Source organism: Danio aesculapii, chromosome 7 (genome assembly GCF_903798145.1).
Source record: "Danio aesculapii chromosome 7, fDanAes4.1, whole genome shotgun sequence".
In the NCBI taxonomy this organism is placed as follows: domain Eukaryota; kingdom Metazoa; phylum Chordata; class Actinopteri; order Cypriniformes; family Danionidae; genus Danio; species Danio aesculapii.
Genome location: NC_079441.1, coordinates 51,595,680 through 51,611,547, shown reverse-complemented (window position 1 = coordinate 51,611,547; position 15,868 = coordinate 51,595,680). Strand labels below are relative to the sequence as shown.

Here is a 15,868-nt window from a genome sequence, read left to right as displayed (position 1 = left end):
ACCGTAATCTCCGATCCCTCAGGTGGCACTGCATCAAGAATCCTCATTCATCTATAAGCGATATCACCACATGGGCTCAGGACTACTTTGGCAAACCTTTATCAAGAACCATAATATGAAGTTACGTCTACAAATTCCAATTAAAACTGTACTGTGCCAAAAGGAAGTACTATGTTAACAGTGTCCAGAAGTGCCCTGGACTTCTCTGGGCTCTGAGGCATCTGGGATGGACCATCACACAGTGGAAATGTGTACTGTGGTCAGATGAATCAGTATTTCAGGTATTTTTTGGGGGAAAAGGATGCTGTGTGCTTCGGACCTAAAAAGAAAAGGACCATCCAGGAAGCCAGGGTCTGTCATGGTATGGGGTTGCGTCAGTGCCCTTGGCAAAGGTAACTTGCACTTCTGTGATTGCATCATTTATGCTGAAAAGTACAAAGAGATTTTGAAGTACAATATGCTGACTTCTTTTCCTGGGACGCCCCTGCATATTTCAACAAGACTATGCAAAACCACATTCTGCACACATTACATAGTCTTGGATTTGGAGAAAGAGGATACAGGTACTTGACTGGCCTGCCTGCAGTCCTGAACTGTCTCCAATAGAGAATGTGTGGCGCATATTGAAGCACAAAATGCAACGACGAAGACCCCGTATACTGTTGCCCATCTTAAGACTTGTTTTGTATGAATAATGGGACAAAATTACACCTGAAACACTTCATCACTTGGTGCCTCCAGTCTCTAAATATCTTTTAAGTGATGTGAAAAGGAATGGCAACATTTTTAAAGTTGTGAAAATTACTGCATATTTTAGAGTAAACATATACAATACTGTTAATACATATACAACAAGAATTTTGCTGTAATTATTTTTTTACTGTAGATTCTACAGGACATTGTTAACAGTGTAAGCTAGTGCTAAAAACCTGTTTACAACATTAAGAAATAATCAAAAACATATGGAAGCCAAAGAAAATTTTTTCCTGACAATAAAACAAAATGCAAAAGGGGGTTCTAAACAATCTGGAAACAACAAAAAAAAAATTATAGGATGGAACACACACAAAAAAAAAAACTTTTATATAATATAATATAATATAATATAATATAATATAATATAATATAATATAATATAATATAATATAATATAATATAATATAATATAATATAATATAATATAATATACTTTTAAATCATTATAAACAGTACTTTTATATCATAAGATAATTAATAGACAAATTATACCCAGGAAGTTGCAGATGTCAAGCATTTATTTATTAATTGTGTATCAACTATAACTCTTTGTTTTCTATCTAAAAAATTTAATTATGTTTCCTATAAATAGTTCAGAGCGAAGTTTCAGCATAGACAATGTCACCGAATCTAAGGTCTTACATAAAATAAGATCCCTCTTAATAAATAGGTGTGTATAAAGTTTATTCATTCATTCATTTTCTTTTCGGCTTATTCCCTTTATTAATCTGGGGTCACCACAGCGGAATGAACTGCCAACTTATCCAGCACATGTTTTACGCAGCGGATGCCTTTCCAGCTTCAACCCATCACTAGGAAACACCCATACACACTCAATCACACACATACACTACGGCCAATTTAGCTTACCCAATTCACCTGTACCACTTGTCTTTGGACTTGTAAAGGGGAAACCAGAGTACCCGGAGAAAACCCGGGGAGAACATGAAAACTCCACACAGAAATGCCAACTGACCCAGCCGAGGCTAGAATCAGCGACTTTCTTGCTGTAAGGCGATTGTGCTGCTCACTGCGCCACGGTATAGCCCGCATAACGTTTATAAAAAGCGTTATTAAAAAATTAAATATCTGTGATCCAACTCAAGTTTAAAACATGGAGGGTTTGCGTACCTAGCTCTCTGGCCTCCTCTGGTTTCTGTCCTGTATGCATTAGCACAAAGCCAGCAGGAGATCTGCTAGTTAGGCGATTTGGAGGTGCAGCACACCAGCTGCGTGTATGCACGATACAGCAGTGTGCTTTAAGTCTCAGGAGTGCGTTAAGCTGCAGATCAAATGCTGTGACCTTCAAAAACAGGAAACGGTCCGTCTGCACACAGAGATGAGTCAAACCTAATGAACCACCCCAATTAAATATAACAAGGGCAAAAATAGGCCAAGACAACACGCGGCGATAATGGTGACAGTAATTCAGTTTTCTCAGCAGCAGCGGTGCTCCATTTATCACACCTTTTTAATTGAACCCCATAAATAGCGTGTGTTTTATTTCATTTTTGCTGAGGTTAAAGGCTGAATGTTGATGTTTGCTCATTAGAAGTGTGTGTGATGCGTTTTAATGAGTGTGTTTGTGTATATTGCAGGCCTAAGAGCATGAGTGATCATCAGGATCAGGCTGAAGATGTCGGGCTCCTGACGCCTCATGATCAGTCAGAGCCTTCGAAGGACGATGACATGCATTTCAGGCAAGTTCTTACATGACTGTAAAATTACACTAAGCTTCATCATTATATAATAAGATAAACTGTTTTAGTAGTTTATGCAAGAAAAATTACTCAAAAACGAAAATTGGTAACTTTATAATCACTGCTATGAATCATTCATTAAGCATTAGCAACTAGTTAATTCATTATTTATTAAGCATTAACTCTATATTAATAGATGTTAGCAAGCAGTTCATATCTTCAAATGCTGTTTTCTTGATTTATAAGCACATAATGGTTGTTTTCATACTTTGTTAATAATTATTTTTTCTTTACTAAATTAAGTATTGCATTATTTACAAACTAATTATTTAAGAATAGCTGGTGTTTTTTTTAAGATCATTCAGAATGCGTAAAGTAAACGATTAATAACCTTTTCAAATTAACTTTTATATATCTTATTATTCAGGCATATATTAATAGTTCTTTTGTATGTTAATAAATGTTTTATAAACTCAACTTCATCCAGTTTTGTGACCTAATCTGAAGTGAGGACCATTTATGCTTTGCAAATCCCCTATACATGGAAATTAAAGGCTCAGTTATGTTACAGCATTTGTAGTTGTATTTATGAACTGCTTACTAATGTCTATTAATGTAGAGGTAATGATTAACAAATAATGAATGAACTATTTGCTATTTGCTAATGCTTTATAAATGATTCATAGTGTGTTATTAGAAAGTGTTGCCTGAAAATGTAATTGCACTTAAGTGGTTCCAAACATTTACAGTTGAAGTCAGAATTATTAGCCAGAATTATGAAGTCAGAATTATAATCTTTACCCAGTTTTGTGACCTAATCTAAAGTGAGGACTATTTATGCTTTATAAATCCCCTTATAAATGACAATTAAAGGGTCAGTTAAATTCTTAACAGGAATAAAGAACATAAACGAGATTATTCATTCCTATTCGTTTGAAGGTACACAGATGAAACTGTATCAAATAAAAATAAATCTACTACTAAAATAAAATTACTGTACAGTTTAAATATTGCATCTTATTGTATTGTTAAATTATTATATTGTTGTTGTTTTATCCAGTTTTATGTTGTATTTTTCCATTCCTGTTATTTGTCAGTGTTTAAACTTTACAGAAATTTTACGTTTTAGATAAGATTGCAAAGATGATTGTTCATTTGATAGAGCCTTTAATTGTCATTTATAAGGGATTTATAAAGCATAAATGCTCTTCACTTTAGATTAGGTCACAAAACTGGATGAAGTTGAGTTAGTAAAGTGTTTATTAACATATAAATTAACTATTAGTACATGCCTGAATAATAAGAATTATAAATGTTAATTTTAATAGCTAATTAATCATTTAATAACTTATTCTGAATGATCTTAAAAAACACCAACTATGCTTAAATAACTGGTTTGTAAATAATGCAGTTCTTAATTTAGTAATGAAAAATAAATCATTAACAAAGTATGAAAATACAATTATTATGCAAATTATAAATGTGGTTGAAAGTCAAGAATAGAGCATTTGTAGCTGCAGTTATAACATGCTTACTAATGCTAATTAATGTAGAGTTAATGCTTAACAAATAATGAATTCACTAGATGCTAATGCTTAGTAAATGATTCATAGTGTGTAGTTATCATTAAGTGTTTTTGTGTGAACTATCCCTTTAAGCAATTCTGCAATTCATGTTCTGGCTGAGCCAAGATGTCTTTGGTTTTAGAAAGCAGATCCGTTTTTGAAATTGTCAGACACTTTCAAAATTTCTTAAATCACTTTTCTTCATCAGTCAGAGTTTTGGTTTGAATGTTTATGAATAGTTGAATGAGCAGATTGTCTAAACCACATCTATATGTTTTAAATAGGACTGTCAATTCATTTAAAGTAATTGAATGCATTAATCACATTCATGGTCTGTGATTAATCTCGATAGTAAATTTAAAATATATGATTTAACTGCACATTCACAGTGTTGACCGAAAGAAATGCATGACAATCTAGTTAAAAGAAGCAGATCCTCAAGTTTTATTATCTTATAATTGTTATAATTTATTGTTTTTAACTTGCCTAAAGCGAATAAGTGCAGATGTCATCAATTAGCTGCGCTGTTAGCTGAAGTTTTTGGTTACTTACTCAAGTTCAGTGTTCTGCATTGCGCAATGGACAACATACTAGGCTCATGCTGAAAACGTAGCCATATACATTTCTGGAGATCGCCAATTATGTAGCCAGAGGTACGTATGGCTGCATTTTATCTCTAAAATGAACACTACCAGGCGGTATGACGCCGTTCCTTTTCACACTTACCAGCTGACCGCTTACCTTCCTATGGACAGCTTTCCAGCTGTTACCAGTTTGTCCAGTAGCTTGCCATGTACGTTAGCAGACTTGAGATGCAGAGAGGAGTTGACCACGACAACAAGGTTCGAGTCTGGCAAAAAACGGTTCCAGAAAGCAGGTAAGACAAAAACAGAAGCCAAAAAATAAAATAAACAAGTGAATATGATAGTGAGAATGAGGTAATCTGAAAATGTGGTAAAAATCAGGCAAGGGCTTTTCTTTTTCTGGATAGCTTTTTAAAACTTGGTTGGGTTTAGGAAAGTGGGTGGGTGGGTCAATTTCTGCTTTTGAAAACACTATTGGTTGGGTTTAGGGAAGAAGGAGGGTGGGTCAGTCGATCGGTCAGTCAGTCAGTCAGTCAGTCAGTCAGTCAGTCAGTCAGTCATTCAGTCAGTCTACAGCAGCCTCTGGTGGATTTGCACGAGTACAGCAAATGCAAATGGCACTCGAGAGAGATATTTGAGATCTGAAAAAGCGTACACGGGGGCCTCTGGTGGATTCCCATAAATAAAAACTGCAAAAAAAGTAGCTCCTGGCACATATTTGGCGCTCTCCAGTAATGTATAAAGTGGTGAGTTTTCAGAATGAGCCTGGGTTTGCAATGGAAGTGCCTTCTGCAAACAGACTAAAATTTTTTTCAGCTTTTTTCAGTTTCATACATTCACATATACTTGTATCAGTAGTTTACCCTGATGGTAACTGGTTCAGTCCTCAACAATGTTGATGGCTCTGCAGTCTGTGACGATTTATGTAATGAAGGAATGAGTTCGCTTTGCAGTTGTTGTTTTTTTTTTGTTGTTGACAGGCTTGCGCTGCTGCAGTCATCCAGTGTCCTTTTGACGTGCACGGATTGTTGATGCTGTCTCGGCATTAGCATTTTGCTAACATCAGCAAAAATATGTCTGGCCCAAAGATAGTACGTTAAACTTGTTGTGCTTCAGTAGAAGGACGGTTCATCACTGCAATTAGTTTACACAACTTTGGTTGAATACAATTTTCCATCTTGAAGCTTTTTTGAACAATTCTGACTGTTCAGCACACATGTTGTATGTGTTGATGAACTAACCACTAGCCTATTGGCACCAACAAAAATATAACTTTTTAAAAGGATTATAAGGCCACACTGAATATGAGATGTTTGTGTCTGTGTGGTTTAAGTTGTTCCTAATGTTTTTAATACATTTAAAAACGTTTCAGATTCAGTACAATACAAGAATTTAATACCTCGGTACTGATACTAAATCCCAGAGACGATTCTCACTATATGTAGAGTACACATGTTGCACACTGCCCCTGAACCCCTAGATGGCTCCCTTGTTATCAAAGAAAATACAATGACAAAATAATAAATTTTGTCATTGTATTTTAGCTTTATTTTGTACTCTTTTTTTTACTTCCAGCTATTGTGAAAGAAAACTAAAGCATAGCATTACTAATAGCACTAAAATGCTTATTAAAATGGCTTGATTCTGTTCCTTTAATCGGATAGTTCTTGCAAAATTGAACATTTCTTCACTACTTCCTCTCCCTCAAATGGTTTTAAACCATTATGACTTTCTTTCTTTAGTTGAACACAAAAGGAGATATCTTGAAAGAAGCTGAAACCCTGTAACAATTGGCTTCCATAGTAAACAAATTCTATGAAAGTCAATGGTTGCAGGTTTTCAGATTTTTTTTAAATATCTTTTTTGCGTATGTCGTATCTTCATTCTGAACATGATTCCAATGATATCATTATATTCTAAACTCAACTAATGTTTTATACAGAGAGGGATTTTTAGATTTGTATACTGTATGTAAATGTGCTTTAGCTTTACAAAATTCTAAACACTTTTTATATCAGATACCGGATGCAAATTTATCTTGGTAAAGCTTTTTTTTTAGACAAACATACCAAGTAGCTGGTTTAGATATTGCCATTGCTATAAAGTCTTTTTGCTTTGAGGTGTAGCTGTTGTGTCTTTAAGTGCATTTTACTATATATAGAAGTAGCCTGACCTACTTTTTTATTCATGAGTATGAAACAAAAACCTATGGACAAATGAAAGTGCAGACATACTACACTTGTGCAAACAAAGTTATTGCGTTTTGCTGTTGCCTGACCTCTTAGCTAAATTAAAACCTCTAAGCTAAATTAAATACAATTTAATTTAATTGTATTATTTTCAAAATTACAGCAGTGCTATAATTTAAGTTTCGTAAATTGCATATTTTTGCATTTTGTATTTGTTATTGGTGAATTTAGTTGATGTCATAAGGCCATTGCATTGTTTATAAAAAAATTGTACTTGCTCAAAGTGAAAGTTCTGAAAGTTTGCTATTAACTAGTGGCTTATTACATGTTGGCTGTTTATTAATACTTATAAAGTACTCATTCCACACCCCTAATCCTACCCTATATATAAACCAGTTATCATCTTAATAACTATTAATAAGTATCACATTAATTGTTCATTGAGGTGTAGGAATAGACGATTACTCACAGGCGTAAACAATCTCATTCCAACCTACAACTAACATTAAGAGGGAAAAAAATCAGGGACATTAAACACTCTGTATTTGTCTATTTATATAGGTATGAAACCATAACTTGACAAAGGCTCTTGCCCAAAATGTTGGTAATAAAAGAAACCTATCAAGCAAGAAAGTGTGTGGTCATCTTGCTACTCTAGGAAGATGGGTTAATCTTAAACCCTTCATTTTGAACTAAAGTCACATAATGTACCTTTATAAAGTATAAATTTAAACTTTGTAACTTTACACAATATCATATCCATATCATCTTAATGGTTCAGAGGTTAATTTGGTAACTTTCAGCCATAAGAGTCATTTGTCATGTAGCTTGCATTCAGAAATAAAAGGCAATGTAACAGAAATACTACTATGTTTTCTCAGTATGGTTTTTCTATAAACCCATTTAACAAAAGACTGTATTTGTGGTCCAGGCTCATGTATTCTTCTATATTCAGTCTTTTGTTAAATGGGTTTACATTATAAGAGTCAAAATGAGAGATTTAAAAAAAAATTTTTTTGTTTTTTTCATTAAAATATTTAGTAAAGATCATGTTCCATGAAGGCATTTTGGAAATTCATTCATTCATTCATTTTCTTTTCGGCTTAGTCCCTTTATTAATCTGCGGTCGCCACAGCGGAATGAACAGCCAACTTATCCAGCATGTTTTTAAGCCCTGATGTCCTTCCAGCCACAACCCATCTCTGGGAAACATCCACACACTCATTCACACACTACGGAATATTTAGTCTACCCAATTTAGCTGTACCGTATGTCTTTGGACTGTGGGGGAAACTGGAGCACCCAGAGTAAACCCACGTGAATGCAGGGAGAACATGCAAACTCCACCCTCCACTGAGGCTCGAACCAGTGACCTTCTGGCTGTGAGGCAACAGCACTACCTACTGCGCCACTGCGTCGCCATTTTGGAAATTTTTTAGTAATGTGCATTGCTGAGAACTTCATTTGGGCAATTCTCAATATTTGGATTTCTTTAAAATTCTTTGATTCCAGGTTTTCAAATAGTTGTATCTAGGTCAAATATTATAATATCCTTATTTTATTCAACTTTTGAATAAATGTGTACATCTTAGTTTTTTTAAGGTTTAGTTTTATTCTTTTGCTGTGTAGTGGAAAAGTGAAAAAAACTGAACGCTTCACTGGAGAGAAAACAGTTAAACAGATCAGCTGCAGCGCAAGGATAAAGAATGAACCTCCTCTATACGACCTCTTTACTTTCTCTTTCTCTTTACTTTTACATTTTACTTTCATGAATAAGTAAATAAAGACATCCATTAGCCTACATATTTATTTCATTTGTTAAGTGCAAAGATTTGTTTCAAAACTATTTCTGATTTCAATTCTAATTCCAAGCAAACGAATAAATGAACAATAATAATGAAGTGTGGTCAAAAAAGTTATATCCAATCACATGTCCTATTCTTATGCCCCAAATGGTGATGCAGGACAGAATTAACAGGTAGACAAATCTAAACTTGTTTTTATTAAAACAAATATAAATATGCATATAATAAATAATACTGCTAATAATAATAACATTATACAAATGCAAATTGTCATGAGGAACTGAAAAAAGGATTCAGTGGTTTTTATATTTATGTAGAAAATAATAGTTTTTGTAACATTTAATTCCTTGAATGTTTTTCATTTTAAAGATTTTTGTGTATTGATGTAAATTCTGTGTGTATTGTGCAATGTGTAAGTATTTGGACTTGCACAGGCACATAACTAACGCGCTCTGCACTGGACTTTAGACTAGCTTTTAGTTAGTCAATGGCACCAACATTACGCCTTAACACACCTTCTTTATAGACCAGCACACCCATGAGTCCACAAAGTATCACAAATGGATTTGCTATTTAAACAATGTGACAAAAAACGTCAAAATTAGAGTTGCGCTGGTCTGAAAATAGCATCAAATCGCGCCAAACACGTCTTGCGCCTTATGTTTGGGCATCATACGCCTGTATGATAGGGTCCTTTATGTTTTGGAGTTCCTACATAATCCGGCTCTGTGGCTGAATGCAATTGTAGGAATGTGTTTCCAGATGGGGTTTTATTTGAGCACAATATATCATGTGCTCACACAGTCATCTATTCTGTCCAGACAGCTGACTTCCACAGGGCAGAATGACTGAACAGCTCACCATCACAGAGGCTGTATTATGTTTCCTCAGTAAAAAAAAAATCCAAGTTTGACGATCTTTGTCCCCTTTTACTTGCTTCTAGATGAATTATTGACCGTATCGCTGCCACTGGGACATATTCCCTTTCTGGCTCTTGATGCATTTTGGCCGTTAATCATGCCTGCCTATGCAGAACCCCAGCCAAGGGCACACAGACACCCTGCCACTCTGGTAACTCTCCACCTCCGCAGGCCGGGCAAGATGAGCCCACAACTGTGACAAGCTGCAGTCACCATGCACCAGAGCACAGCATAATAAGAGCGCGTGACTCATGTCTGGATAGCTCAAAACACACAGCAGCAATTGTATTATGCCTCTATTTATATCTTACTGTCATGTTTAAAAGTACCTGCAAGCAGATGATGACTGCTGTTTATTTCCACTAGAAGAACTATGAAACTATTTAGCATATTCACTGTAGTTTATGCTATATGTAAGTGTTGTAAGTATGCTAACATCAATGTGAGAGTAATATATTTTCAAGTGTAATTTAATAGCACTTGGGACTAAGTTGGCCTACTTTTACTTTCTAAAAATGCATTGTAAGTGTAACAATAGTAAACTGTAAAAGGATAGTTGACCCAAAAAATGAAAATGTTCTCACTTTTACAAACCCTCACGTGGTTCCAAACCTTCAGGAGTTTATTTTTTCTGTCGAACACAAAAGAAGGTATTTTGAAGAAAGCTGAACACCTTTAAACATTAACTTCCATAGCAGGAAAACAAAATTCTATGGAAGTCAATGGTTTTTCAGCTTTGAGTGACGTTTTTCCTTTAAGGTATTAATACATACTGTATACAACTTTAAGATAACTAAAATGTATTTAAATTAGTTTGTGAAGGAAGGAAAGTTAGGTCGTGAACCAAGAATGGTGTCCCATACTCCGCATGAATGTGGGCTCTGCATTTAACCCATTTAAGTGCACACAAACACACAAATACAATCACTTCTGGTGCTAGGACTTGAACCTGCAATCTTTTAAACAGTAGTCTGACTTTCTAACCACTAGGTCATGTTGATTTGCCGTTTCCCAAATCCACCATTCCAACAAACATTCGCAAACTGCGTTGCAAACTTGTATGCTTGCAACTACACCTCTGGAGCTGTAGTTAGAAACAGTTCCTGGCTGTGTTCTGTTCCCAGTTACCCCCCATGTCCTATTCGTTTAAAACATTCTGACATTTTAACTTGGAATGATAAAAAAAAAAGCATTAAAGTCATCTCTCTTAGGTGTAATTTGCTTTCAAAGTATTTTTACAGTTAGCAAACTTCATATTTAAAATAGCGTTTCCTTCGCAGTGCACTTTGAAAATATTTATGACATTTTGAGCACAGCCGTGGCTCATGACGAAAGGTTATTTATGTTACATTTCAAAAGTTTGTGAAAACAAAAAATATAGCATACGTTAATGCTTTTAATTTATAGTAGGTTATTTATTAAGTATCTGTATTGTATATGACATGGCCCCGCTGGTTAGAACATTTCCGCAGCGGTTTGCATGTGTCAAACTGTACAAGTAGACTTTTCAAAAAATAAAAAATAAATAAACAATATTCTACTTAATAATAATATCATCATCATTAATATTATTAATATTATTGTTAAAGTAGAATAATAAATAACAAACAATAAATACTAAATTTCATTTCTTAATATATAGCCTCAATATTCATTTATTTATGTGATTCATATATGATATTAGAATATGTGTTAGCGTTTGTAAGTGATTTTATGTTTTAGAATAGAATATGTAATGTTCTCAATAATATTTGTAAAGGAAATACAGGCCCTATATGTGCCATTTACATACGTTTCAATTAATATGGAAGACGAGTGCATGTTTTCACCAAAATTAATATTGGATTTTTTTTTAAATGCATGTGTGTGTAAAACAATATAATTTGCACAAATAAATTATGGGGTTCTTCTCTAAATAAGCTGCTACTCCACCCCGTTTAGAGTATCATTATGAGCATTGTAAGTTATAACTAACGTGGTTCAAACAATGGATCTGCGACAGAGAAACTACGAGTTTTGGCAAACACTTGTCACTACATCATTCTTTTCTCAAACGATGCATCATACTATGACAGTTCAGCCAGCGAGTTATGTCATTGTTTAAGAAATGCACCCCTGTTTGTGTACTTTTAGTTAACTTGCTTTAGTTACTTTAAGCTAAATGGTTAGCACGGTTGCCTCACAGCAAGAACATCACAGGGGGCCTTTCTATGTGGAGTTTGCATGTTCTCTCTATGTCTGTGTGATCTTTTACTTTAACCTTAAATTCTTTAAATCTGAGTTCAACAGGGCCTTTAATTAAAAATTTAACATTTAGGAAATGTTAAACATAATATATATCAAATCATGAACCTTTTCAAAATAATAAATAATAAATCATGATGCCATATTTCATACTAACGATATTGAGATTCAGTTCTTATTTAATTGTTTCTTTTGAACTTTCTTTGATGGAAACAATGTAGTTATTATTCAAAAAATCTGAAAAACAAATATTTATATTACATATTATGTTATATAATATCTGAATTGATTTAAACAGAACTGTTGAATTTTCCCAGCAGGCACAGGATGTCAACATGACGTAAGAATGACGTTGTACCCCAACATTGTGGGACGTTGCCTTTTGTTTGGAAATGAAAATCGGCTTGTCAGAACCCAACATCAGTGTCCAACATCAGAAAGATGTTGCATTTTGTTTACTTTCCAACGCAACCTAAAAACAACCAAATGTCAATATCCAATGATGATGACGCTGTGTGGACATTACCAATATGACATCTATCAGATGTTGGATTTTGATTGCCAAACCTGATGAATAAATGTCAGTATTTGACATTTATTTGACAGTTTGTTTAAGATGTTGGCTCGACGTTGGATTTTGGTCACTTTCCAACACAACCTAAAATCAACCAAATATCATCGTTATTAGACGTCAAACTAACGCTGTCCTTAGACACTAAATCTCACCTAATATGAAGTTTTGTGCCTGCTGGGTATGTACAGTATTTAAGGCAGGTATATATAATAAGTAACTGTAATTTACCTTAAAAAATGTAAGTAATCCCTTACTTTACTTTTTCAGCAGAAAAGGCATTTATTTTCAATAACTATTTACTTTTTTAACTAATTACACCCAACAGTGTAATTTAATTTATTCAAGTCCAAACAACGTAGACCTACATGCAGAATATGGGAAATGTCTACATGTATTATTACATACTGTACCAACAGAAACTTCATACTTCCGGTTCACATTTTCTACAGTGTGAAATGCCATTCTGATCTCACTCACCACACAGGAAACCACTTGACGTGTAGCTCATAACACAGTTTTCACAGCTATCACACACTTATAAGATACTGCCAGGGATTTCTGCTTGTTTTTAATCATTATTGAAACCGTTCAGCTGTTTAACAACTCAGTTAGCACTGCTCGAGCCATTGTTTATGTGTTCAAATGACAATAGAGCATCATCTATAATAGACTCGGATGTTCATTTTTATCGAAGGCAGCAGAAATAATAGCGGCCTAAGGGGACATAATATTATCTTCTCTGGAACAATGATGTGTGAAACGAAACATGTTTCTGTTGACGAGTGTGTGTGTAGCTGTGTTCCCTGTTATGTTGAATGATGATAAAAGCTTAACGGGTGCATTCGTCCTGTCAGCAGCAGTGCAGTGAGCCTCTGCTGCACTCTTGGCCATGTGCCTGTGCTCCTGCAGCTCTTTCTCTCAGGGGATGGAGAATAGAGAGTGTTAGTGTCCTGAATGACTGATGATTTGATCATCTCATTTCTGATGGCCTCTGATGTCATTAGTTGTCATTGTTTCGCTTCGGGCTGTCATTGAAGTTGAAGGTTTTATCCAGTGTCACTTATAGGATGTTCCCACTACAGTAGAGCAGATTAAAAGGGCACCTATGATGAAAATGAACTTTTGTAAGCTGTACGGATAAAACTGTGAGTAGGTATAACATGTCCATTGTCATACTGGAGTGATATAAAGACAGTGAGCCTCTTTAGGATCCAATAGGATCCAAATCCCTGTGATTTTGAGGCCCACTGCAACCTGATGTAGAAGTGCAGTTTTCCCCGCCCACCGAATTGATTGACAGGTGCCATGTCTCCATTATAACATGAATACACATGCCCACAGAACATTTTATTCAAAGAAACTGGGATTAAAACATATGATACAACTCTCTGTGATCAACTGCACATCAATAATTAAATTTATAAGTTTTAAACGTTTTTAAAACAGCATATTTGTAATAAAGAGAGTAAAATCATGCATGTGACTCATCATTTTAGAAAGGCTTGAATAGACTCCACCACAAATACATCAAATAAACTTATTTGGTATTTTTGACTCGTGACCGTTTTTCAGCCTCGTCTGAGTCTGTCTCTATCACTGACTGCTGTTTATCTGAAGTAATGCATGAGGAGCAGACACGCACGTCGGAGCTGTGGGCGGGGAAAAGCAGCTTGTTTGGATTTAAAGCCAAAGACTACAAAAACAGCTACACTGTAGTCAGGCACCAAAATGGGCTGATTCTATATTATATAATAAATAATCTGATGGGTATTTTGAGCTGAAACTTTACAGACACATTCTGGAGACACCAAAGTCTTAACTTAAATCTTGTAAAAGGGGTAAAATAGGTGCCCTTTAAAGGTAATTTGATATAATGCAAATTACATATATGACATTATCCTTCATATTTGGATTTCACACATAAAAAAAATGTCATATGTGCAACATATATTTCAAAATATTTAAAAATGGCTGTTTACACACAAAATTGCTATACATTACCAGTTTTTCATATTTTGTGATTCATGTTTTTATTTTTTATTTTTCCCTCTTTCATTTATGCTTTTGAATCGCATTATGGGACCTTGATCTTTATTTTGACAACTTTTAACCTTGAAAAGATTGAAAAAGTGACTTTTTACTGACATGTTTAATAGTTTAAAGTGATATATTGTCTGTGTTGGTGTGGTAAATCACAGTACAAAAACCTTGTAATTAACTGCCAGTACATTTCCTGTTATTTTACAGGCTTTATTTCTCTAAATAATATTTCTTATACATTATATAATTTCAAACTACTAAAATGGCAATAAAAGTCACTTGTAGAGTTGAATTTTCAACATCAGAAGTGGACAGAGCAGAGATCAAGGTGCAAATCACAGTTGTAAATAAACGGGAAACATTTTTGAATGACAAAGTATAAAAAATTGTTAATTGACATATTTATTTATTTATTCATTCATTCATTTCCTTTTCGGCTTAATCCCTTTATTAATCTGGGGTCCCCCCGGATGCCCTTCCAGCTGCAACCCATATGGGAAAAAAACTGCTTAAAGCGGCTAATAATTTTGACCTTAAAATGTTTTTTAAAAAATTAAAAACTGCTTTTATTTGAGGCGAAATAAAACAAATAAGACTTTCTCCAGAAAAAAAAAGAAGAGTTCAGATGCAAAACCCCCTAAATCCATCAGACCCCTTTTTCTTGTAAATGAGCATTTTCTATCAGGCTCTTAAAATTAGGTTTAGAAGTTTCATTTTATAAGTAATGATAAGGTTATTAGCTAGTAAATAAAATAACTTTTTTCAAAAATGTCACCTCAGACAATTCTTTGGTTTTTAACAAGGTAGATTTCCTTTTGCATCAAAATCAGCTAAATCCACTTCTGCTTTTTTTGCAAAAACCTCTAAATCCACCTATTGGGACAAGACAGGGTAATTAGCTGAAAAAACAGAAGGAAAAGCAGAAGGAAAATGAATGAATAAAATCTGTCAAGTGCATTAATCAATAACATTAAAATTAACGATCTGTTGTCATTTCTGACATTTGGGATTTAAATTTAGTGTAAGTAGAACAATGTAAACATTGAAAACATTGTAAACTAAGCTTGGTGGATTCAATTAATGTAGTGTAAAAACATTATGAAACATCAATATCTGTGCATTGTGCAGATGTAAAAGTATTATGAAGTAATACAAATAATGTATTTTTTATACATTATATTTATATATATAAAAAAAGCTTAAATTAGCAAATTAAACACAAGGTGGGCCTACTGGGCAAAAAGGGGATGTCTCTCAGACAATTTTAGAAGCTGTCATTCATTCTCACCATACTTAAGGTCTTGGTCTCTTGTTTAACCTCATAGCATCCATTTGGGATAAAAGAAAAGCATCTTAACTCTGTCTTTCATAAAATGCAGTTGCCACTTGCCGTTTCATGTATAGTAAAACGAACTCATTCAAAGTAGCGTCACTGCGCAAAAAACGTTATGAATGCATGCTACACTTCCGACTGTTCACTGTGTTTTCTTT

General features: G+C 34.3%; 1 protein-coding gene across 3 annotated transcripts in view; it reads left to right on the top strand.

The window, feature by feature from the left end:
- gramd2aa (GRAM domain containing 2Aa) overlaps positions 1–15,868 on the top strand; it is a 68,357-nt gene that overhangs the window by 20,248 nt on the left and 32,241 nt on the right. For all 3 annotated transcript variants that reach the window (XM_056462933.1, XM_056462935.1, XM_056462934.1), the window contains exon 2: positions 2,355–2,456. In XM_056462933.1, coding sequence (XP_056318908.1) covers positions 2,355–2,456 — 102 coding nt within the window. The remainder of the gene's footprint in view (positions 1–2,354; positions 2,457–15,868) is intronic.